This window comes from Nerophis ophidion, linkage group LG01 (genome assembly GCF_033978795.1).
Source record: "Nerophis ophidion isolate RoL-2023_Sa linkage group LG01, RoL_Noph_v1.0, whole genome shotgun sequence".
Taxonomy (NCBI): Eukaryota; Metazoa; Chordata; class Actinopteri; order Syngnathiformes; family Syngnathidae; genus Nerophis; species Nerophis ophidion.
Window position 1 is genome coordinate 73,834,603 of NC_084611.1, and position 27,720 is coordinate 73,862,322.

At 40.7% G+C, this 27,720-nt stretch overlaps 1 protein-coding gene across 2 annotated transcripts in view; it reads right to left on the bottom strand.

Annotated features, from left to right (window-relative positions):
- The window catches only part of usp43a (ubiquitin specific peptidase 43a), a 302,210-nt gene that overhangs the window by 12,676 nt on the left and 261,814 nt on the right, over positions 1-27,720 (bottom strand). For both annotated transcript variants that reach the window (XM_061911002.1, XM_061911012.1), the window contains exons 12-14: positions 26,780-26,899; positions 12,785-13,034; positions 7,140-7,298 (exon numbers count right to left, since the gene is read on the bottom strand). In XM_061911002.1, the coding sequence (XP_061766986.1) occupies positions 7,140-7,298; positions 12,785-13,034; positions 26,780-26,899 (529 nt within the window). The remainder of the gene's footprint in view (positions 1-7,139; positions 7,299-12,784; positions 13,035-26,779; positions 26,900-27,720) is intronic.

Below are 27,720 nucleotides of genomic sequence, written 5' to 3' on the forward strand. Positions count from 1 at the left end.
GCCATGAAATTCTAAGTTAATTATTATTTGCAAAAAAAAAAAAAAATGTATGAGTTTGAACATCAAATATCTTGACTTTGTAGTGCATTCAATTGAATATGGCTTGAAAAGGATTTGCAAATCATTGTAGTCAGTTTATATTTACATCTAACACAATTTCCCAACTCATATGGAAACAGGGTTTGTATTATATAGTATATATATACATATAATAATTACATCGAGAAACACCCCCTGGTGTCTTTGCCGTCATCTCCCCCTTAGTAAACATAACAACTATCTCAAAAAAATCAAAAGTAAAACCACAGGCACATATCGGACCGTGATTTACAAACACTACATTGGAGGCAGACATAGCAGTTGATCTCATTCACACAAAAGTTACAATTTCTCTGTAATTGTTAGTCCAAAATCAATGAGGATGTCGGCAAAATGAGGGTGATTTGTTTATTTCTGGTTGTTGTGTACTTTATGACGTACATTTTGTTAGCCGGTGCGTGTTTGAGAGCCGCTGGTCAAACACATTAATGTAGCGTTGCAGTGCATCAAAAGTGACTGCAAAATTGCCCCAAAAGTATACTGAATTAAATAAAAGCATGTTTTATTGTAAGTTTACAAGCTGGAGTATATTTAGAACTATATTTAGACTCATTATGTTATGATCCGCTGCACTGATCATATTCTGTTTAGGTTTTTTGGGTCACTTGTATTTTTCTGTTAGTGTTGGACTCCGTTTAGTTCCTGTTTATGCACTTCTCAGTTGGTTACCAGAGTTACGTATTATTTTCACCTGCCGCTTGTTCCAGACGCACATCTGTGTTTTGGTAATCACTGACATTATTTAAGCCTGCCTTCTCCAGTCAGTCAGTCTGGCTTCCTAGTTTGTTTTTGTACAAGTAACGTTTGTTTCCTGCTCGCTACCTGCTAGCTCCCATGCTAGCTCTTTAAGTTTTTTGCCTTAAGTGCTACGAGCAGGTTTTTTGTTCTGTCTGATTTATTTCTGAATAAATCATTTTTCCTACCTGCACGCTGTGTCCGAAGCCTGTCTGCATTCCTGGGAGAACGAGCCCCGCATCACCATGCGCCCGGGTCGTTACACATTATTAAGGTTGATTTCCTCAGGAAAACTAGCGTCAGAACGACTCAACTGCATGCATTCAGGCACAGCCGGACAAGTCCTTAATGGGGTTCTTGTCTGTTCTATTTTGAGGACGGATGCACTGTAAGCAGGAACCAAATGCACCACAGCAGGTACCGATCGGTAAGAAAAGTTGGCTTATTACAATGTTTTTCAACCACTGTGCCGCGGCACACTAGTGTGCTGTGCGATACAGTCTGGTGTGCTGTGGGAGATTATGTAATTTCACCTATTTGGGTTGAAAATATTTTTTGCAAACCAGTTATTAGAATCCGCAAACATTGTGCCGTTGTTGAGTGTCTGTGTTGGCTACAGCTCGGCAGAGTAACCGTGTTATATTCTTCCATAACAGTAGCTGGCAGCAGGTAGCTAATTGCTTTGTAGATGTCGGGAAAATGGATTGTCGTGATCACAATATGCGGGAGGCAGCGTGCAGGTAAAAAGGTGTCTAATGCTTAAACCAAAAATAAACAAAAGGTGAGTGCCCCTGGGCTTCACGGTGGGAGAGAGGTTAGTGCGTCTGCCTCACAATATGAAGGTCCTGCAGTCCTGGGTTCAATCCCAGGCTCGGGATCTTTCTGTGTGGAGTTTGCATGTTCTCCCCGTGACTGCGTGGGTTCCCTCCGGGTACTCCGGCTTCCTCCCATCCCCAAAGATGTGCACCTGGGGATAGGTTGATTGGCAACACTAAATTGGCCCTAGTATGTGAATGTGAGTGTGAATGTTGTCTGTCTATCTGTGTTGGCCCTGCGATGAGGTGGCGACTTGTCCAGGGTGTACCCCGCCTTTTGCCCGATTGTAGCTGAGATAGGCGCCAGCGCCCCCCGCGACCCCTAAAGGGAATAAGCAGTAGAAAATGGATGGATGGGTGAGTGCCCCTAAGAAAAAGGCATTGAAGCTTAGGGAAGGCCACGCAGAAAATAAAACTGGACTGGCTGCAAAGTAAACAAAAACAGAATGTTGGACGACAGCAAAGACTTACAGCGTGTGGAGCAGAGATGGCGTCCACAAAGTACATCCGTACATGACATGACAATAAACAATGTCCACACAAAAAAGGATAGCAACAACTTCAATTTTCTTGATTGCTAAAACAAAGCAGGTATGGGGAATAGCGCTCAAAGGAAGACATGAAACTGCAACAGGAAAATACCAAAAAAATAGGAAAAGCCACCAAAATAGGAGTGTAAGACTAGAACTAAAACACTACACACGGGAAAATCAAAATAAGTCACGGTGGGATGTGATAAGTGGTGACAGTACACCTACTTTGAGACAAGAGCTGCATTGATGCATGGTTGGTTATGGTTTAAAGGCCAACTGAAACGAGATTTGCTTATTTAAACGGGGATAGCAGGTTCATTCTGTGTCATACTTGATCCTTTTGCGATATTGCCATATTTTTGCTGAAAGGATTTAGTAGAGAATACGATAAAGTTCGCAACTTTTGGTGCTGATAAAAAAGTCTTACCTTTACCGGAAGTCGCAGACGATGACGTCACAAGGGTGAGGGCTCCTCACATTGTTTATAATGGGAGCCTCCTGCAGCAAGAGCTATTCGGACCGAGAAAACGACAATTTCCCCATTAATTTGAGCGAGGATGAAAGATTCGCAGTTGATGATATTGATAGCGAAGGACTAGAAAAAAATCAAATAAAATAAAAATAAAGTTTAAAAAAAAGGCGATTGCTTTGGGACGGATTCAGATGTTTTAGACACATTTACTAGGATAATTCTGGGAAATCCCTTATCTTTCTATTGTGTTTCTAGTGTTTTAGTGAGATTAAATAGTACCTGATAGTCGGAGGGGTGTGTCCATGGGTGCCTTGAGGCCAGTCTCTGAGGGAAGTCACGGCAGATACAAGGACGGCACAAACTCCACAGATCTCCGGTAAGAGGCGACTTTTTAACACAATTTTCTCACCGAAACTTTCCGGTTGAGAAGTGGTCGGGATCCATGTCCGCTTGACCGCTCTGATCCATAGAAAAGCTTCACCTCCGGAAATTTTAAACAAGGAATCACCGTGTGTTTGTGTGGCTAAACGCTAAAGCTTCCCAACTCCATCTTTCTACTTTGACTTCTCCATTATTAATTGAACAAATTGCAAAATATTCAGCAACACAGATGTCCAGAATACTGTTTAATTGCACGATGAAGAGAGACGACTTTTAGCCGCAAATAGCGCTGCGCTAATATTTCCTGACAGTCCGTGACGTCACGCGCACGCGTCATCATTCCGCGACGTTGTCAACAAGAAACTCCGCGGGAATATTAAAATTGCAATTTAGTAAACTAAAAAGGCCGTATTGGCATGTGTTGCAATGTTAATATTTCATCATTGATTTATAAACTATCAGACTGCGTGGTCGGTAGTAGTGGGTTTCAGTAGGCCTTTAAATTAATTTCCAACAATTGCGACGACGACTTTTTATTGTCTACTGAATCTCATTTTTCTAATGATTTCTGCTGGTGGTGTGGCTCTGGATTTTTTCAAAGAAAAAAAATGCCCCTTGGTTAAAAAAAGGTTGAAAAACCCTTGTTTAGCATATTAGGGCCCTTTTAAATGTGGAAAGACACACTTTGGCCCACTTTGGGCACCCAAACATGTGAGCCCAAGTAAACATATCAACAAAACAGTCATGTGGGAGGTTCATGAAGGAGCAAACGCAGCTTTACAGTTTCCTCAATATATTCCACATAGGAAAACCCAATTCATGGCCTTATCTTGGGTACAGTACATTATTTGTCATTCATCACTTGTTTTATTGCTCCTACTTTGACTAGCACACACAAAGACATGATTATAAAGCAGAACAGGATTGTGGTGGCCATTGTACGCTGAGCAATGCGTGCTGGATACATCCAGCATTCATAGACCCAACTCACTTGGGGAATGCATTATACATTAGTTTGCATTGCAAAAAGTAGCATGCAGGTATTATTATTAATGCATCTTTTAGGTCTATATGAGAATGCTTTATTTATCTATAAAACTGAACAAAATAGCCATCAGTGAACTATTCTGTGTGTGACTTTTAGGTGTTTAGCTTTGATTTGCTTCCAGACACGGAGGGCACGAGTATCTTAGCAACTCACAGAGGGGAATGAGAAAACATGTGAGACAGAAAGTGTACCATGGCTCAGTGGCCTAAGAGATAGCTTGTCATTGTGTGGAGGCTAGGAGACAAGATAAAAAAAAACCCTAATGATACAATAGTCATCTCATGAAGACTCTAGATTAGAGGTGTCAAACTCATTTTTAGCTCAGGGGCTGCATGGAGGAAAAATGCAAAGTTAAAGCTATTCATCAACAACACCCAGAAACACCGCCGGCTTTGCTGTGCCCGAGCTTATCTCAGATAGACTGATGCAAAGTGGAAAAGTAATCTGCGGCCTGACGAGTCCACATCTCAAATTGTTTTTGGAAACGGTGGACAATGTGTCCACCGGAACAAAGAGGAAAACAACCATCCTGATTGTTATAGGCACAAAGTTCAAAAGCCAGCATCTGTGATGGTATGGAGATGTATTAGTGCCCAAAGCATGGGTAAATTACACATCTGTGAAGGCACCAATAATGCTGAAAGATACATACAGGTTTTGTATATGCTGCCATCCAAGCAAAGTTATCATGGACGCCCCTGCTTATTTCAGCAAAACAATGCCAAGCCACGTCTTACAACAGCGTAGCTTCATAGTAAAAGAGTGTGGGTACTAGACTGGCCTGCCTGTAGTCCAGACCTATTTCCCATTGAAAATTTGTGGCGCAATATGAAGTGTGAAATACCACAACAGAGACCCCGGACTGTTGAACAACTTAAGCTGTACATCAAGCAAGAATGGGAAAGAATTTCACCTGAAAAGCTTCCAGAAATTGGTCTACTCAGTTCCCAAACATTTACTAAGTGTTGTTAAAAGGAAAGGCCATGTAACACAGAGGTAAAAATGCCCCTGTGACAATTTTTTTTTGCAATGTGTAGCTTCCATTAAACTCCAAGTTAATGATTACTTGCAAAAAAAAATACTATTTTCAGTTCGAACGTTTAATATCTTTTCTTTGAAGTCACACACACACACACACACACACACACACACACACACACACACACACACACACACACACACACACGCACAGCCCCCGGCCAAATTTTTTTTAACCCAATGCGCGGCCCCCCTAGTCAAACCGTTTGGGAACCCCTGCCTTAAATGATTAAATCATTGCATTTCTGTATGAGTATTTAATATTATTATGACAGTGAATTAGCATAAAAATATTACAAAACCCCGTATTCATATGAGTTGGGAAATTGTGTTAGATGTAAATATAAACGGAATACAATGATTTGCAACACCTTTTCAACCCATATTCAATTGAATGCACTACAAAGACAAGATATTTGATGTTCAAACTCATAAACTTTATTTTTTTTTTTGCAAATTAAAATTACTTAGAATTTCATGGCTGCAACACGTACCAATGTAGTTGGGAAAGGGCATGTTCACCAGTGTGTTACATCACTTTTTCTTTTAACAACACTCAATAAACGTTTGGTAACTGAAGAAACTAATTGTTGAAGATTTGAAAATGGAATTCTTTCCCATTCTTGTTTTATGTAGAGCTTCAGTCGTTCAACAGTCCGGGGTCTCCGCTGTCGTATTTTACACTTCATAATGCGCCACACATTTTCAATGAAAGACAGGTCTGGACTGCAGGCGGGCCAGGAAAGTACCCGCACACTTTTTTTTTTACAAATCCACGCTGTTGTAACACGTGCTGAATGTGGCTTGGCATTATCTTGCTGAAATAAGCAGGGGCGTCCATGAAAAAGATGGCGCTTAGATGGCAGCATATGTTGTTCCAAAACCTGTATGTACCTTTCAGTATTTATGGTGCCTTCACAGATGTGTAAGTTACCCATGCCTTGGGCACTTACGCATCCTCATACCATCACAGATGCTGGCTTTTACACTTTGCGTCGATAACAGTCTGGATGGTTCACTTCCCCTTTGGTCCGGATGACACAATGTCGAATATTTGAAATGTGGACTCGTCAGACCACAGAACACTTTTCCACTTTGCATCAGTCCTTCTTAGATGATCTCGGGCCCAGTGAAGCCAGCGGCGTTTCTAGATGTTGTTGATAAATGGCTTTGGCTTTGCATAGTAGAGCTATAACTTGCACTTACAGATGTAGCGATGAACTGTATTTAGTGACAGTGTTTTTCTGAAGTGTTCCTGAGCCCATGTGGTGATATCCTTTACAGATTGATGTCGGTTTTTGATACAGTGCCGTCTGAGTGATCGAAGGTCACGGTCATTCAATGTTGGTTTTCGGCCATGCCGCTTACGTGGAGTGATTTCTCCAGATTCTCTGAATCTTTTGATGATATTATGGACCGTAAATGTTGAAATCCCAATTTTTTTTGCAATTGCACTTTGAGAAACGTTGTTCTTAAACTGTTTGACTATTTGCTCACGCAGTTGAGGACAAAGGGGTGTACCTCGCCCCCTCCTTTCTTGTGAAAGACTGAGCATTTTTTGGGAAGCTGTTTTTATACCCAATTATGGCACCCACCTGTTCTTAATTAGCCTGCACACCTGTGGGATGTTCCAAATAAGTGTTTGATGAGCATTCCTTAACTTTATCAGTATTTATTGCCACCTTTCCCAACTTATTTTTCACATGTTGCTGGCATCAAATTTTAAAGTTATTGATTATTCGCAAAAAAAAAAAAAATGTTTATCAGTTTGAACATCAAATATGTTGTCTTTGTAGCATATTCAACTGAATATGGGTTGAAAATGATTTGCAAATCGTTGTATTCCGTTTATATTTACATCCAACACAATTTCCCAACTGATATGAAAACGGGGTTTGTAGATAGCTGGTGAACTCAGTCAGCACTTAAGTAAAAATAAATTCCAAACAATTCTGAGCAAATACAGCAGTCTTTACTCTTTTATTCCTCAAAATCGTCAGAAATAATGGGAAGCATACCTTGGAAGGAACTACTGGCCGACCATGGAGGAATGATGTTGCGCCTCTGGTAGAAGAGAATATAGGCCCCTCTGGTACATATTTCCTCCTCTGGGACCAGGTCCACACTGCTGTCATCGTAGCTGTACCACAGGCCATCTACAGAGTTCCGGCAATAAGCTGGTGACGCATAAGAACATTGTTAATAAAAAGCACCCAGCAAGTGGGATTTCACATTCTTGTAAAATAAACAGGAATAATTAAATACAAGTCATGACCAGGACGAATCCCTGCATTTGTGATCCTACTAAACAGCACAATTCTGTGGTAGCACGTATTGGACATTTGGATGGGAATACATTATTTATATGTCATTCATAATTACATTTCTGCAGCTAAAATGTTGGTCTCCTTTACCTGAAAACAGTACAAAAAAAAATGAGACAAGGCAATCGGCTGAACTAATGCAGAATTGATGAACGCAGCATTCTTCACTCCTTGAGAGACTGCAGCAGCTGCAAAGCCACCACACAATACTGGTAACTGATTAAATTCATTACATTATAGGCAAAAAAGATTCACCAGCAATACTTTTTATTTATATTTTTTGCAATGTGAAACATGCACTTGTTATCCAAAAGTGAGACACTTTTTAATTAACTGCTTTGGCATTTCTATGTTTTTCTCAATACTAGCAAGCTCATTTTTTATTTGTCTGGCCCTTGAGCCCAAATATTTGCTCACTTCTGGTCTCAATGATTGACTCAAGAAGTAAAGATGGGTACCGAATTCAGTGCTTTTTATATGTTCCGGACTACCAGGTACTGAATCACATAAATCAAACAGTGCTGCGTTTGATTGTATGTTTGCAGACTCGGCACCAGTTCAAGCACTTGGCCAAGAAACAAGCAGTTAAGCACTCAGAGCGGACTCAGTCGGCCTGCCTCCAGGTAATTTTACAATTTTTCATGCCAACAAAACAAGAAAAAGGCGCAAAAAAGTACAGCAAATGTCCACTTTTCAAAATCTGATGCTAATTTATTGATTAGCATTCGCAATTTTACATAGCGATTTCAACGTCTTTAAATGTGCTGCAATCAACCAGCTGCTGTGTAATAGGTAGACCAGGGGGGTCAAACTCTTGGAGAAAAATCTTCTCCAAAGTGGGCCGGACTGGTAAAATCACGGCAAGATAACTTAAAAATAAAGACAAATACAGATTGTTTTCTTTGTTTAAAAATAGAACAAGCACATTCTGAAAATGTACAAATCATAATGTTGTCGGGTTTATTTTACACTTACATGTTGTGGCTAATAATATTCTATCTTTATTTGTCGTGTGTGGAAAACTTGCACTTCCGGGTTTTTCGGATCACTCATCACCGACATGCCGGGCTCTTCAAGTTTTACGAGAATATTCTATTTTGCAATAAATTGTCTTTGTGCTTTTTAGCAATAGTCTTTTTGTCAGTCTCGCTCTCGCTCGTGCTCCACCATCAACCACTCCTTGCTCCTTCCCGGCTGCTGCCTTTAACAGAGCGACAGGTGATTAGATAAGCACGCCCAGGTGGGCCATCTACGCACCTGCGCCGAGCTCGAATTCATTCCTGGCACACCCTGCTTTGTTGCAGGACTGCAGGCCACGCCCCCCCTCCACATCATTATTTATACTTCCTGAATAAGTAATGGGATAATGTTCATCAGTCAACTAATTTTAAATCTATCAGTATAAAAAAAATAACAAAATCAAATTACAGGATGTCATTTATGTAGTTTGCTCATTTACCTCGACTGGTGCACTAACATGTTTTTTCTTTTTTTCTTACATATGTAGCATAATCTAGATGAGAAAGATACAAAACATTGCTATTGCGACATCTAGTGGACACATCTAAAACAGCAGTCAATATAGATCAATACAGTCTGCAGGGATACAGTCTGTAAGCACACATGATTGTATTTCTTTATAGAAACGCCCCCCCCCCCCCCCCACCTCGCCAATTTTTTGGTTTTCTGACATGGACTTGTTTCTTCAGCATTGTCCACACGTTTAAGTTGGGACTTTAGGAAAGCCGTTCTAAAACATTAATTTTAGCTTGATTTAGCCATTTCTTTACCACTTTTGACATGTGTTTGGGGTCATGGTCCTTTTGGAACACCAAACTGCGCCCAAGACCCAACCTCCGGGCAGATGATTTAAGGTTGTCCTGAAGAATTTTTCATTGTCCTATTTTACTCTCTGTAAAGCACCAGTTCCATTGGCAGCAAAACAGAACCAGAGCATAATACTACCACCACCATGCTTTACGGTAGGTGTGGTGTTCCTCAGATTAAAGACCTCACCTTTTCTCCTGGATGTAAACTTTTGATGGCAACAGATTCCAGAAAACACAGAGTGAGATGTTCTACCTCTTGTGCGAAACACAAATGCATAAAATGACTAAACCCATTAAAATGACTAGTAAAACATTTAAAAACACAACAACCAGCTAAAACATTAAAAACGACTCCAAAACACATAAAATGACTCCGAAGAGATGCACAGTGACATCTAAAACGTAAATTACTCCTAAACACATAACAAGACTCCTAAAACACATAATAAGACTCCTAAAACACATAAAGACTCCTAAAACACGTAAACAACTCCTAAAACATGTAAAAAGACTCCTAAAACAACTCAAAAACAGAATGAGGTGTTTGCATCTTTGCGAGCACATACACTTGATGGCCTTGTAGGTGAACAGTGAACGTGAATGGAAGACCTGAAGGATAAAATAATTTACAGGCGCGCATCATCAGTAGTGTTCTTCTGGGTCGCTGGGTGTTTCGGCCTTTAACACTATACACCCTCTCTAGAGGCGGCCAGCTACAGGATGATTAGACCTGAGCTTGCGACCCAAGTCCAATTAACCATGAGAGTCACCTTGTTGGCAGACATATCAGGGGACTATGCATGGCAGGGGCGTCCGGTTCCCTGAGTCAGATTTTGGTCTGCCTGATCGCAACTGTATATAATTTCAGCAAAAGTCTGCCAATTAAACTTAGTCGAAAAACCTGCACATTGCTTGGATGAAGATTTTTTTAACAAAGTCAGAGTCCCAAAAAGATCAATGGTACAATAGAATTGTTTGCTTTCCACAGCTTGTTTTTAAATGGGAAATTAAGTTAAAACATATTATTGTTGTAGCAGCACAGTTCCTAGACACATTTTTCTGAATGACAGTTCTCTTTATTGTTAGTAAGCACATGCCTGAAAATATCTGTAGCTGAATTTAAAAGCCGTTCAAAAGTTGTACACCTATTGGTCTGATTAGTTAACTAATTGTTGAAATAAGCACACAATATGATCCGGTTCCAGAGACTGGGGCGGCATAGCTCGGTTGGTAGAGTGGCCGTGCCAGCAACTTGAGGCTTGCAGGTTCGATTCCCGCTTCCGCCATCCTAGTCACTACCGTTGTGTCTTTGGGCAAGACACTTTACCCACCTGCTCCCAGTGCCACCCACACTGGTTTAAATGTAACTTAGATATTGGGTTTCACTATGTAAAAGCGCTTTGAGTCACTAGAGAAGAGCGCTATATAAATATAATTCACTTCACTGTTCAAACTGCAGGTGTTCACAAAATACACAGAACAAGAATTATGATGAATATCTTGAACCCTTTTTTTATTTATACATTTTTTTTATTGAGGCAAAGATAATTCATGTATTCAATATTTGTTTTCTTACTATGTTATGATATTTGTTTATTATTTTTTGGTTCAGTGTTATGTTACAGAGAACAAGGAAATAGGATACAATTGCTATGGTATGAAAAGGGGTAGGATTAAATAAGCTCTGCTCCTTCCTACTCCTTTTCGGACTTGCTGTAATGAAACAACTGGACATATGTGATGCATTACATTGTATTGTATGCATGTTTGAAAAAAAACTGAAACTGAACTGAATCGTCGATGACTAGTTGACTATCAAAATAGCCGTTTTTTGAAACTCTGAAATGCACAAATATATTTTTCCAAGCAGACGTTAACACAAAACATCTAATAGCTAACGACTAGCACATGGATGTCAAACTCTGGCCCGTGGGCCGAATTTGGCCCGCCGTGTACTTTCATTTGGCCCTTGAGGCAATATCAAATTAACATTAGAGCTGGCCTGCCGCTTTAACGCCACATTCACCACTAATACTAATACTCGTCAAACCTCCCGATTTTCTCCCGAAGTTCAGTGCCCCACCCGAATTTCTCCCGATTTCCACCCGGACAACAATGTTTGGGGTGGGCCCTAAAAACACGGCCTATGGCGTTCTCTACAATCTGTCGCCACGTCCGCTTTTACTCCATACAAACAGCGTGCTGGCCCAGTCACATAATATATGCAACTTATACACAAAAACAAGTGAATGCAAAGCATACTTGGTCAACAGCCATACAGGTCACACTGAGGGTGGCCGTATAAACAACTTTAACACTGTTACAAATATGCGCCACACTGTGAACCCACACCAAACAAGAATGACAAACATTTTGGGAGAACATCCACACCGTAACACAACAGAACAAATACCCAGAACCACTTGCGGCACTAACTCTTCCGGGACGCTACAATATACACCCCCGTTAACACCAAACCCCGCCTCCGAAAAGAGGCATTACATTTTTACTTCCATCCATCCATCCATCCATTTTCTACCGCTTATTCCCTTTTGGGGTCGCGGGGGGTGCGGGCGCCTATCTCAGCTACAATCGGGCGGAAGGCAGGGTACACCCTGGACAAGTCGCCACCTCATCGCAGGGCCAACACAGATAGACAGACAACATTCACACTCACATTCACACACTAGGGCCAATTTAGTGTTGCCAATCAACCTATCCCCAGGTGCATGTCTTTGGAGGTGGGAGGAGGCCGGAGTACCCGGAGGGAACCCACGCAGTCACGGGGAGAACATGCAAACTCCACACAGAAAGATCCCGAGCCTGGATTTGAACCCAGGACTGCAGGAGCTTCGTATTGTGAGGCAGACGCACTAACCCCTCTGCCACCGTGAAGCCCTTTTTTACTTTTTACTTTATTTTTATTTGATATGCCATTGATATTTTTTAATTATTATTATTTGAAACTTGATTTTGCATGTCACTATAAAGTTACATAAGCCTTGCTTGTTCAATATTCAATGCAAAACTTGTTTGGGTCCCTATTAAAAGGTTAATTTGTTCAACCTTGGCCCACGGCTTTGTTCGGTTTTAAAACTTTGGCCCACTCTGTATTTGAGTTCGACACCCCTGGACTAGCAGATACTACACCAGAGAATGTTAAATATTAATCACTAACAGTTCAAAATTACAAAAAACCCAACACAGATCTTAGGATGTGTACATACAAATAAAAGTTTTAGCCTGTTCTTTCTCTTCATATGTGAGTCATTTTATTTTTATTTGACTTTTATTCAGCTGTGGCTAACCTCTCTTGAAATGTAAATGGCCATTTCAAATGTGACCTGTACGACATTGACAGTTAATAGAGATTTTAACGGTATGGAGAGTTGGAGCTTGCTGGAAAATCAAAGAATAAAATGTTTATATTTCTTGCTATTCCGTTGATTGCGTTGGTATCTGGAGTCCCTGCTGTATAGCTTAAACAAAAAAAAAGAAAAGAGCACATACCAGTGTAGTGTCCTCCATGCAGTCCTCCGTGATGATTGCACAGAGCGTAGAGGTCATACAGGTAGTCATAAGGGAGGGCCATGTCAGCAGATGGGTGGTTTTTCCCTGAGGCTTTAGGCCAGGATGTTGTCCAGGACCCGCTGTTCAGGTTGCGCATACTCTGGCTCCTTTTCACCACATGGGGGGCCATGTCCAAGCCAGTCAGGGGAAAATGCACCAGTGTTGATAATTTGTTCCTGCGCTCACCCACCTGTTTTTCAAAAACAAACCAAAAAAACAAACAAACATGTTTTTAATTATGTTTTTTGCATGAGCCAATGAGTGCAATACAACATCTATATTACAAACCACACCCTCACTCGGATATCAAAAATCAATTTTGATGCGGATTTTCTTTTTCTTGGAGATGCTTTAAAGGGGAACATTATCACCAGACCTATGTAAGCGTCAATATATACCTTGATGTTGCAGAAAAAGGACCATATATTATTTTAACCGATTTCCAAACTCTAAATGGGTGAGTTTTGGCAAATTAAACGCCTTTCTTCGCCTTTTTTCGACTGTTTTCCGTACCTTGGAGACATCATGCCTCGTCGGTGTGTTGTCGGAGGGTGTAACAACACGATCAGGGACGGATTCAAGTTGACTTACGTGGAGTGTGCATCGATTAGCACGGCAAGCTAATCGATGGTAACATGCTATTTAGGCTAGCTGTATATACATATTGCATCGTTATGCCTCATTTGTAGCTATATATGCATCCAGCCTTTCCCTCCACCCACACTTAATGCCAAACAAACACATACCAATCGACGGATTGTAGTACAGTACACCAGTGGTCAAAAGATCCGAAAGTCCCTCGTCTGCACATTTTACCGGCGATGCTATGACAGACATGGCACAGAGATGTATGGATATCCTGCGCCACTCAAAGCAGATGCATTTCCAACGATAAAGTCAACGAAATCACAAAGGTGAGTTTTGTTGATCTTATTGACTTATGTGCTAATCAGACATATTTGGTCCCGGCATGACTGCCAGCTAATCGATGCTAACATGCTATTTAGGCCAGCTATATGTACATTTGTAGCTATATTTTCATTCAGCCTTTCACTCCACCCACATTTAATGCCAAACACTTACCAGTAGATGGATTTAAGTTGCTCCTGCACATTTTACCGGCGATGCTACGACAGACATGGCACAGAGATGTATGGATACCCTGCGACACTCAATCGTTCGTTAGAAGGCGATCGCCGAATAGCTTCAATAGCCATTCGCTCAATTACTTCAGTTTCTTCTTCAATTTCTTTTTCGCTATCTGCCTCCATACTCCAACCATCCGTTTCAATACATGCGTAATCTGTTGAATCGCTTAAGCCGCTGAAATCCGAGCTAATGTCGCTATATCTTGCTGTGCTATCTGCCATGTTGGCATCACTAAATGACGTCACAGGAAAATGGACGTTGGATTTAAAGATAGCGAAAATCAGGCACTTTAAAGCCTTTTTTCGGGATATTCCATGATGGGTAAAAAGTTTGAAAAAAAACTTAGAAAAATAAAATAAGCCACTGGGAACTGATTTTTATTGGTTTTAACCCTTCTGAAATTGTGATAATGTTACCCTTTAATATTTTGGTTCACTTATTTAGCTAAAAACGTAAAAGTGGACAAATATTAATCTGACTGAAAAAACATTTGGCATCTAACTCGAAAATGGACCTTTACTGCATTACGCAGATCTGTACTTCCTGGTTCACACCGACCCGCTCGTCAAATTCACCCCATCCACGCAAAATTATGCACAGCCTCGCAATTTTGTCCAATCCCTGTAATTTCCTCGCACATTTGGGCCAATCAAAAGTGTCACAGCAACACTCGAACGCAACGCACCTGTCTAACCAATCAAATGTCTCCCTGCGTCGTCCCACGTCTTCACTCATACTCATTTGTTATTCATCATTCATTCATTTTACCGACATCACTGCTATAGATCAAGCTTAACATTTACTCAAAGTTATTATTGAAGGTGTGGATGAACTATGTGTTGGAACTAGAGTTGTCCTAATGCAGTACCGGTACACAAATGTATTTCAATACCACAAAAAATGTCATTATTGGCTTTATTTTAACACATGATACATCAAACATATGTTTCTTATTGCATTCAAAGAACAATGTTGGCCTTAAATAACATAGTGAACAACTTCACCTTTGGAAGTAAGCAAGCAAAGGGGTTACAAAGGCTCCTAATGTGGCTGCTGACGTCCATCCATCCATCCATCCATCCATTTTCTACCGCTTATTCCCTTTTTGGGGTCTCAGCAACAATCAGGCAGAAGGCGGCGTACACCCTGGACAAGTCGCCACCTCATCGCAGGGCCAACACAGATAGACAGACAACATTCACACTCACATTCACACACTAGGGCCAATTTAGTGTTGCCAATCAACCTATCCCCAGGTGCATGTCTTTGGAAGTGGGAGGAAGCCGGAGTACCCGGAGGGAACCTACGCATTCACAGGGAGAACATGCAAACTCCACACAGAAAGATCCCAAGCCTGGCATTGAACCCAGGACTGCAGGACCTTCGTATTGTGAGGCAGACGCACTAACCCTTCTGCCACCGTGAAGCCATATATATATATATAAGCCAACATACTGACGTATGCAGTATATTGTGTCATCTACCATTCTATTATTTTGTCAAAAATATGGTAGAAAATGGATAGATTCCACCGTTTGACCAATTAAAAAGTCTGTCTTTGTGTCACATTCAGGTTGCCAGTTACACGCCGCCATCTTCGTCTAGCTACTGCCACTGGTAAAGTTACTAAACATGTCAGACCTTAGTAAATCTAAAAATGGAGACGACTGAAGGCAGAGAAGGTTTTTACATCTGACGCCAACCTTGCTAATTTCCTCCTTGATAGGTAAGTAAGGCATTTACGTTTTCTTTTTACTTGTAATAAATATAAATGGATATTTCGAATGTAAACTTTATTGTCCAATACAGTCTATGATCTTGTCTAACCAAGCCAGTATGTTCGTGCAACGAATGCTTCGCATGCTAGCCCGGTCAATGACACATCGACATATAAGTTAACGGGGGAAAAATATGCCCGTTAGCCTGTATGTCGATGTGTTACCAAACTGACAGGGCAAAATATATTTTCGATGAATAAAACCTATTTGATTAGGGTAGTGTTCGTGCCTATATCGTTGTCAATATGCTGATACACTGAGGAAATGGGTTCCAACATTAGAACGGCTGTCATGGTAATGTGAAACGTATGGAGACAGCCAAATCACGTGATAAAATAATTCCTAATTTTTCTTTGCATATTGTGGACTACATGTACCAAGTTATATGGCAATCTGAAATGTTTGAAACAGTAGCCTATAGGCATACCTTGGTAAAATGTCTCCTCTCTAGTTTTGGGCGTACATTAGGCAGCTTAGCATGCTCTACTTATTTTCACCAGTATAACCACTACTCGTGTTGGTTGTAGTTTATTTTAGTCTTTGTTTTCTGATAGTACTGACAATAACAATAAAGATTGCCATTTGTTGTGATATTGTACGCAGGCATGATGTACTTCTTCCTGAAAATAGCCTAATATCTATGTCAAATGTGTTGGTTGGAGATTTGGTATTGACAAAAAGCTTGTCTATTCAGCTATTATGGTCCCGGCACCTTAACCCCGTGTAAAAGGCAGTAGAAGGTTGAAGTTCCTCGGTAGAAGCCCGGTCGATCGAACTGAATTCGGGTGCGTATCTGGCAATTTCTTGTGTGTGATCTACTAACACTGAGTATGAAACTGACAAGTGGTGCAGACCGCATTATTTAACTGAGAATGTTTGCGTGCATACGGGGCTTTTGCCACAGAAACGATCAATTTCTACACATTCATGTTGTCATGTTCCTACTGTGTGGGATGTGTTGAGCCGGCGTTACACATCTACAATCTGTCAACAGACAACAGAAACACATGCACACTGACATTCAATTCCGTGCGCAAGGCTGTGGATTGCATCACCAGCGCGTATGTGCATCTACAATGACTCAAACGCAAGAAAATGCACAATGAAAGACATATTTTCATTGTCAGAAATATATATATATATATATATATATATATATATATACATTGTAGGAATTTTAAAGAATTTATTTGTAAATTATGGTGGAAAATAAGTATTTTGTCAACCATTCAAAGCTCTCACTGATGGAAGGAGGTTTTGGCTCAAAATCTCACGATACATGGCCCCATTCATTCTTTTCTTAACACGGATCAATCATCCTGTCCCCTTAGCAGAAAAACAGCCCCAAAGCATGATGTTTCCACTCCCATGCTTCACAGTAGGTATGGTGTTCTTGGGATGCAACTCAGTATTCTTCTTCCTCCAAACACGACGAGTTGAGTTTATACCAAAATGGATACATGGATGATACAGCAGAGGGTAGTCATGTGGTCAGATGAAACCAAAATAGAACTTTTTGGTATAAACTCAACTCGTCATGTTTGGAGGAAGAAGAATACAGAGTTGCATCCCAAGAACACCATAACTACTGTGAAGCATGGGGGTGGAAACATCATGCTTTCGGGCTGTTTTTCTGCTAAGGGGACAAGACGATTGATACGTGTTAAGGAAAGAATGAATGGGGCCATGTATCGTGAGATTTTGAGCCAAAACCTCCTTCCATCAGTGAGAGCTTTGAATGGTTGACAAAATACTTACTTCCCACCATAATTTACAAATAAATTCTTTAAAATTCCTACAATGTGAATTCCTGTATTTTTTTTCACATTCTTTCTCTCACAGTTGAAGTGTACCTATGATGAAAATTACAGACCTCTGTCATCATTTTTAGTGGGAGAACTTGCACAATCGGTGGCTGACCAAATACTTTTTTGCCCCACTGTGTATGTGTATATATATATGCATATATATATATATATATATATATATATATATAGTTATATATATATATATATATATATATATACATATATATATATATATATATGTATATGTATATATATATATATATATATATAAATACATTAAAACAAATCATCTAGTAGCTATAAAATTATAAAAGGAAATTGCTGAATAGATAATATGTCCATAATATTTTTTTATGTCTGACCGCCCAAAATGCTGACACACACATGTAAGACAAAGGTTTATCGTCTTTCTGTGCCTGTGCAGCGTGAGCACATATCCTGCAGCCTTGTGTAGAACTGCCAGTTTGCACATCCTTCTGACACGTGCTCGCAAAACGGTGATGAGCGTTGATTAATCACCGTTCAAAATCATTTTATTTCCATGTTCAATTCCCGGTACTGTGAGTGTTTTGATGATCAGTACATGTTTTGCATATTAATGAAAGCAGACATGCAAAATTGATTGCACGCCTTATTCTGCTCACTTAACAGACGCAATACACTTTGCACACGTTTAGCAGGGCTGTGACTCTTGGAAAGTCTAATCCAATGCCAGTTCTTTGATTAACTACATTGATCCATGAAATATAACAGATCTGATACACTTCTATATTACTCTATATTTTGTTTAACAAAATGCTTCCCAAAAATTTAACAAAGTCAAATACAATCAAGGCAACAAGAGAAGTATTCAACACTTCAACACTGAGATTTGGGCATTCACATCAACAATATGATTTGTCTGTGTGGCTGTATATATTTTTTTTGGGGGGGGAACAACTAAACAGATTTTAGTTTTTTTTTAATCGATTAAGAATTATTACAAATAAGAATTGCAATTCATCTGAAAATCGATTTTTGTATTTATTTTTTGACACCTCTCACGTTTAGATGCTCGGCTTTGTGTGTGCTATAAGCATACTTGCCTACCTTAAAACCTCCGAATTCGGGAGATGGGGGGCGGGGTTGGGGGTCGGGGTTTGGTGGTAGCAGGGGTGTATATTGTAGCGTCCCGGAAGAGTTAGCGCTGCAAGGGGTTCTGGTTATTTGTTCTGTTGTGTTTATGTTGTGTTACGGTGCGGATGTTCTCCCAAAATGTTATTCTTGTTTGGTGTGGGTGCACAGTGTGGCGCATATTTGTAACAGTGTTAAAGTTGTTTATACGGCCACCCTCAGTGTGACCTGTATGGCTGTTGACCAAGTATGCTTGCATTCACTTATGTGTGCCACATATAGTATGTGACTGGGCTGGCACGCTGTTTTTCCGCAGGAAAAGCGGACGTGACGACAGATTGTAGAGGACATTAAAGGCCCGCCCCCAATATTATTGTCCAGGTGGAAATCAGGAGAAATTCGGGAGAATATTTGCCCCGGGAGATTTTCGGGAGGGGCACTGAAATTCGGGAGTCTCTCGGGAAAATCGGGTGGGTTGGCGAGTATGGCTATAGGGTTTGCAATTATTTTAGTACCTGCAAACATTTAGTAAATCAGGCATTTAGTCTCCTCAATTTCAGTTACTGAATCTTCTGAATGACTTCAAACCATGCTCCCCTTTATTTGCATGTTTGTATCTTATTTTCCATCTCTGGCCATTTCCTGTGCCCCTTTTCTCTGCTTGTACGTCACGTAACTCTGCCGTGTCAAGTAAGACCGTTTAGCTGCGATTACGTTAATAGTTGTAAAATTTTGGACTGTTTTTGCTCGGTGCTTCCTTAGTCCTCCTTTTAGTGAGTAAATACGTTTCAATCAATCCATCAATAACAATTTAATCACGAATGCCCCAAAGATTTTCACAAGCCACAACCACATCCGCTGATCTGAACCCAGGTTTGCGATAAAGACTGCCTATCTCACCCCTTCTGCCTCCGCATCTCGGGAGCCAATTAAACGTGCAGGACACAGTTTGACAGTGCCAATAATACATGTGACTCAACCCAACATTCATGCTCATCTTCTGTCTTATCATAATAAATTTGTTTTTGTCAAATTCTTTGAACGTCTTTCACGCTGTTCATGGGTCACGGTGGGGTTTCGAGCAGTTTGTTTTTTGTGCTCACCAATCCCATGATGCAGGTCTCTGTGTACTTGTAGAACATGTTCAAATCATGCTCAATGTTGGAGATTTGTATTCATGGAACTAAAGAATTACAACATCTTACAAAACCCAAAACCAGTGAAGTCTGCACGTTGTGTAATTCGTAAACCAAAACAGAATACAATGATATGCAAATCCTTTTCAACTTATTTTTAATTGAATAGACTGAAAGACAACAGATGTTGTATCGATCTGTTGTGGTGAAGAAGGAGCTGAGCCGGAAGGCAAAGTTCTCAATTTACCGCTCGATCTACGTTTCCATCCTCACCAATGGTCATGAGCTTTGGGTCATGACCGAAAGGACAAGATCACTGGTACAAGCAGCCGAAATGAGTTTCCTCCGCCGGGTGGCGGGGCTCTCCTTTAGAGATAGGGTCAAAAGCTCTGTCATCCGGGAGGAACTCAATGTAAAGCCGCTGCTCCTCCACATCGAGAGGAGCCAGATGAGGTGGTTCGGGCATCTGGTCAGGATGCCACCCGAACGCCTCCCTAGAGAGGTGTTTAGGGCACGTCTAACCGGTAGGAGGCCACGGGGAAGACCCAGGACACGTTGGGAAGACTACGTCTCCCGGCTGGCCTGGGAACGCCTCGGGATCCCCCGGGAAGAGTGGCTAGGGAGAGGAAAGTCTGGGCTTCCCTGCTTAGGCTGCTGACCCCGCGACCCCACCTTGGATAAGCGGAAGAAGATGGATGGATGGATGGATGGATGGATGAAAAGACAAGATACTTAATGTTCAAAATGAAAAACTTTCCCAACCCCCCACCCAGAATCCTTTGCATCCATGACAATTCCTGACTATGTTATACACCCCGCGAGCACCAAACCCCGCCCACCTCAACCACGCAGGGAGGAAGGGGTGGGGTGGGGGGTGTATAACATAGTCAGAAAGTGCCATGGATGCAAAGGATTCTGGGTATTTGTTGTGTTGCGTTTATGTTGTGTTACTGTGAGGATTTTCTCCTGAAATGTGTTTGTCATTCTTCTTTTGTGTGGGTTCACAATGTGGCACATATTAGTAGGAGTGTTAAAGTTGTTTATATCTCAACCGTCAGTGTACTCTGTGTCACCCAGTATGCCTTGCAGTCGTGTGCTTGCATCTGCGGAAACTTATCACAACATGTTTTTGGACTGGCAAGCAGTTTGTGCATGTTGTAGAAGGTGTTAAAGGCAATGGCTTCATAGCATTCCCTTATTCTGGTCATCTGGGTGTCCACCATAGGATATTGGCGAGAATAGTTACGGCTCCCATTGTCTTCCTCATCTTGTGAAACGGGTCGAAATGGCTCTTTGAGTGGTAAAGGTTGCCGACCCCTGCTATACACCTTCGCAAGGAATGTTCAGGAAGTGGCTTGTACCCTCACCTCAGCCCACAATCCACAGATTGCTTACGCATGCCTGTCGCCGGTGGAATTCAAAGAAAACAGTGTGCATGTTTTTTCTAAACTTCAGCAGGAGACAACGCGGTCTAAAATTTTTCTGAATGGAGAGAGCTTGATGCCGTCAACGAGTGCAATTACCTTGGAGTTATTTTAGACCCAACATTATACTTTGAGTACAATAAGAAAAAGTGATGAGCTGTCAAATTCCATTTGCACAACTATTGTCACATCAGAAATACTGTGACTAAGCTGTTTCTCAACCTTTTATGTTTGAAGAGCTGGTCCCTTGCCCGTCTTGACACATAAGCACTCAAAGTGTTTGATAAAATAAAACCCTCTTTCTGCCACCATTGTCAGATTTTTATAAATAATTAGCTTCCAAACTTTGAGAACTTGGTCAAGCTAAACACAAACCTGTTCCATTTATAAGGTACTTCATAATCTTGCTCCGCCTCATCTGATGGATTTTATAGAATATAAAAACAAAAATGACTTTTAAAGAAACACCCGGGCCTTACTAGAGGTGGATGAGGTAATCCTATACAGGCTTTTGGTCACACTGACATGTCGGTCTGGGTAGGGAACATGTGGAACGATCTACCTCAAGCATTACGTTAATGTAGCCCACGTACACGGCTTTTAAAGGGGAACTGAACTTTTTGGGGGGAATTCTGCCTATTGTTCGCAATCCTTATGAAACACAAAAAGACAAAATTTTTTTGTTTTTTTGCAGTCTAACATGTAAAAATCGTCTCGTTCTAGGTGGCAAGCAACACTGTTAATGGTAGCAATCAAATCCATCTCTAAATCACTTTAAACATGCATTCAAAAACCGACAATAATACTTCATTTACGTTCCGTAAACTATATAATTACCAAACATTGTTATTGTAAGAGCGAATACTGAGGAACTCTTTCTAGCGTGGTAACACATCGACATGCTTTACCATGAATTGATTAACGTGGACCCCGACTTAAACAAGTTGAAAAACTTATTTGGGTGTTACCATTTAGTGGTCAATTGTACGGAATATGTACTGTACTGTGCAATCTCCTAATAAAAGTTTCAATCAATCAATGCTTTGGTATTAGAGTTAAAAGTTAAAGTTAAAGTACAAATGATTGTCACACACACACTAGGTGTGGCAAAATTATTCTCTGCATTTGATCCATCACCCTTGATCACCCCCTGGGAGGTGAGGGGAGCAGTGAGCAGCAGCAGTGGCCGCGCCCAGGACTAATTTTTGGTGATTTAACCCCCAGTCCTAACCCTTGATGGTGAGTGCCAAGCAGGTAGGTAATGAGTCTCATTTTTATAGTCTTTGTAATGACTCGGCCGGGGTTTGAACTCACAACCCACCGATCTCAGGGCGGACACTCTAACCACTGTGCCACTGAGTAGGTAGCCGTAAAAGCTAACTGCGGCGAGAGATAAGCTAGCTTCTACATCAGCAGGAAACACATTGGAGTTTGTAATGCACAACACAATGCGATAAGACAACAACCTGTTACAGTATCTTTAAAGTATTAGCCCACATTTCATGTTTTGTTTGTACACAACGAGCCAGACAATGTATGTACTGTAGTTTTAATAACAAATGATACATGATTGATATATAGTGACTCACTCGATGGACAGTTGTTTGTCTGTTCAAGCTGGCCAGGGACTATTTTTTCCAATTGATTTTGGGTAAGCACTTCATTTATGTCAAAATAGCTTGGCTCATGTTAGAATAATTATGTGTAAAGTTATCACACAACTTTAGTATGCTAAAAGTCTTTTGCTATAGTTATTAGCTATCCAAAGATTGCCAGCCGTCTCTATCAGTGTTGTGTCCAGACTCGGCCTGCTGACTGCCAAGGGCAAACATCGCCGTGACGCAGACAGAGCAGAGACAAGGCGATATCACTAATGTCAACTAATTGTCATTTATTCTATAATAATATATTGTATCTAACTGGAGTTGTCGAGATTACCCCTTCCCTCAGCGACAGCTTCAGTGATGTACCAGAGACCTTCCAAACAAATAGAGGAAGCACGCGGGCTGGACTCTTAGAATGTAGTTTGGATCTGTAACTAGAATACAGCCCAAAACATGTGTCTCCTCATGTGCTAAAATGAAATCTATCCCTGTATGATTCCTTGTATCTTGTCTGATTATTAGATATCATCAGTTTTTTAACCTGGCAGCTCCAAGTTCCACATTCATAGTGTTGAAGACACTTTTCCCTCACTCTCTCCCCTTCCATCTGTTCCAATGTCTCTTCTTCTTTGTGCTCACTTCTAGAAGCTGCAGTTCATCCTCAGTATATTCAGCTACAAAAAGATAAGGTTGTGAATCCTCATTACATGTAATGGTGGTTCTTTGGTGAAAATGTTGCACAGATTATGTTTTACAGATTATCTTCAAGCCGCTTTCTGATAGTTGCTTCAGGATGCACCGTTTTGTGGGAGATCTTATTTTCTCCGTCATCTTTGTTGTAGCAGTGTAGCGTGCAAGGACGGGGGTGGAAGATGTGTCAAAATATGGAGCTAACTGTTTTAATGACATTCAGACTTTACTTAAATCAATAACAAAGCAGCATCTCCTCATCTGTGGCTCACTAGTGCAACAACAATGCTGGAAATGTGTCCCGTGAAAAAACGTCCAATCGGAACTCTAATAACTAAAGTTCCTTGGGTGAATAAAATAATATCACTACACCGGTATGTTTTAGCGCTTACATGGCGCGCTTACTGACAGATAGATATAAGTAAGAACTTTACACTACTTTGTGATCGAAATGGCAACAGCGGAGAATGAATGTCACATAACAAGAAGATAGAGAAAAATAAGAAGCTTATCGACTACTGCGTTGGCACAGACTACAAAGGCATTGGCCCGCAAATTTTCAGGACTTGTGCAGATCCCAAATACAGATCAGCAGGTACCGGAAGGTATGAAAAGTTGCTTTTGTATAATATTGCGAAACAAAAACGCCAGATATGTCTTACCTTATACACACACCATAATAATACTTGTATGTTGAAGCACAGAACAATCCATCAAGCGGTGCGGCTTCATAGCTTACCAAAGTCAAATTAAAACATTTTGATGGATTTTTTAACGCCGTGTGTAATGTTCTATATTTTCAATAGAAAATATAACATTTTGGTGTTGTTTACTTGAGTCATATTACAGTCTACACATATCTCTTAAGTGTGAATACCATCTACTGGTCACATTTATTTTTACACCATGTACTAAATAAAATAGCTTCGAAGTCGGTAAGCACAACCAAAATTATTCCGTACATTAAGCGCATCGGGTTATAAGGCGCAGTGTTGAGTTTTGAGAAAATGAAATGATTAAGGGTGCCTTATAGTCCGAAAAATATGGTACATAAATCACATAACTGCCTAAAAGGAGAGGACTTGAAGGGGTGCCTTCAGGAACGCCTCAGTTATGTAAATCACAGGTTTGGACACCCGTGTTTTAAATTTGTTAGCATGGTTAAGATGTCAATGCAAGGATCTGCCAATGTGTTCGTGGTACGCTAAAAAATCACTTAAATAATCAAACACAGTGTTACTTTGGCCAAAAATATTAAATATATTTGTTATATAAAACCTTGTTTCTATTGAATATTTAGAATTTCCATCACTTCTTTACAAAAATGTTGCTCATTATGTTGCGTATTCGTGGGCCCATAGCTCCGATTGTTGTGTTCCTTAGCGACGCAGGAAGCAAGCAGGAGTATTGTGAAGGTAAGATGAAGTTCTTTTATAAGACGCTAACCAGCGTGGAGCTAAATAAAACCAAAATGTCACCAAGGGTGAAAAAACGAGGAAGGCTAAACTGTATGAAGAACACTACATGCGAAGAGAAACGTAACTGTTGCCTATAGCAGTGGTTCTCAAATGGGGGTACGTGTACCCCTGGAGGTACTTGAAGTTATGCCAAGGGGTACGTGAGATTTTTTAAAAAATATTCTAAAAATAGCAACAATTAAAAAATCCTTTATAAATATATTTTTGAATAATACTTCAACAAAATATGAATGTAAATTCACAAACTGTGAAAAAAAATAGAACAATGCAATATTCAGTGTTGACAGCTAGATTTTATGGCGTTATAGCTCGGGTGGTAGAGCGGCCGTGCCAGCTACTTGAGGGTTGCAGGTTCGATCCCTGCTTCCGTCACTGCCGTTGTGTCTTTGGGCAAGACACTTTACCCACCTGCTCCCAGTGCCACCCACACTGGTTTAAACGTCACTTAGATGTTGGGTTTCACTATGTAAAGCGCTTTGAGTCACTAAAGAAAAAGCGCTATATAAATATTATTCACTTCACTTCACATTTTTTGTGGACATGTTTCATAAAATTGTTGATGTTAAAGATTTATACTTTTGTGAAAAAATGTTTAGAATGAAGTTCATGAATCCCCAAAGACGGCACTTTAAGTTGATGATTACTTCAATGTGTAGAAATCTTTATTTATAATCTAATCACTTGTTTATTTTGCAACAAGTTTTTAGTTATTTTTAATATCTTTTTTTCTAAATAGTTCAAGAAAGACCACTACAAATGAGCAATATTTTGCACTGTTGTACAATTTAATACATCAGAAACTAATGACATAGTGCTGTATTTTACTTCTTTTTGTCTTTTTTTTCAACCAAAAATGCTTTGCTCTGATTAGGGGGTACTTGAAATAAAAAAAATGTTCACAGGGGGTACATCACTGAAAAAAGGTTGAGAACCACTGCCGTGGAAGAGGAAGCGCTTCCTCTTCTACGGGGGAAAAAGATGGCGGCTGTTTACCGTAGTTGCTAGACCTAAACTTTATGAAAATAAATATTTATATTAATCCATACATAAGGCACACCAGGTTATAAGCCGCACTCTCAGCTTTTGAGAAAAATGTGTGGTTTTTAAGTGCGGCTTATAGCGCGGAAAATACGGTACATTGTTTGTAATTAGGCAGCACAGTGGAAGAAGGGTTAGTGCATCTGCCTCACTATACGAAGGTCCTGAGTAGTCCCGGGTTCAATCCCGGGCTCGGGATCTTTCTATGTGGAGTTTGCATGTTCTCCCCGTGACTGCGTGGGTTCTCTCCGGCTACTCAGGCTTCCTCCCACCTCCAAAGACATGCACCTGGGGATAGGTAGATTGGCAACACTAAATTGGCCCGAGTGTGTGAATGTTGTCTGTCTATCTGTGTGGGCCCTGCGATGAGGTGGCGACTTGTCCAGGGTGTACCCCGCCTTCCACCTGAATGCAGCTGACAGGCTCCAGCGACCCAAAAAGGGACAAGCGGTAGAATATGGATGGATGGATGGATGGATGGATGGATGTAATTAATCACAATGGCCTAATGCATTAAAATTGACTGTGCTATTGAATACATTTTGAATCAATTGTATTTCTCAATTTTAAGTTGATACTCTAAAAGAGTCAGTGCCTCGCCATGAACCTCACTGCACATCACAGTGGAAATGTTACGGATTTTAGTCTGTGATGCTTTTATAAATGTGCAATGAAATGGAAGAAGTCTCTGGCAGACGGCCCCAGCTGTTGGCTTACCTGTCGGAAGCGCTTCAGGTGCAGAATGAGTATGTCAGGAAGCGTCCAGAGGCTCATCTTCACCATTCCCTGCTGGAGCTGCTTGCAGTGAGGACACTTCCAGGCGTCATCTGGGGCGAGCTGGAAGTATTTAGGCAATGTCAGAGTTTTTTTTTCCCTCAAAGGGGAACATTATCACCAGACCTATGTAAGCGTCAATATATACCTTGATGTTGCAGAAAAAAGACCATATGTTTTTTTTAACCGATTTCCGAACTCTAAATGGGTGAATTTTGGCGAATTAAACGCCTTTCTGTTTATTCCTCTCTGAGCGACGACGTCAGAACGTGACGTCACATCGGTACTCAACGCCATTTTTCTTTACCACATCACACGCATCGAGTCGAATCAGCTTTGTTATTTTCCGTTTTTTCGACTGTTTTCCGGTTCTTGGAGACATCATGCCTTGTGGTGTGTTGTCGTAGGGTGTAACAACACGATCAGGGACGGATTCAAATTGATTTACGTAGAACGTGCATCGATTAGCACGGCATGCTAATCGATGCTAACATGCTATTTAGGCTAGCTGTGTACATATTGCAGCATTATGCCTCATTTGTAGCTATATTTACATCCAGCCTTTCCCTCCATCCACATTTAATGCCAAACAAACACTTAGCAATCAACGGATTTAAGTTGCTTAAGTGTCAAGAGATGCGAAAGTCCCTCGTTTGGTTTTTACCGGCGATGCTACGACAGAGATGGCACAGAGATGACAAGAATGTCTAGATATCCTGCGACACTCAAAGCAGATGCATTCCCAAAGATAAAGTCAAAGAAATCACAAAGGTGAGTTTTGTTGATGTTATTGACTTATGTGCTAATAAGACATATTTGGTCGCGGCATGACTGCCAGCTAATCGATGCTAACATGCTATTTAGGCTACCTGTATGTACATATG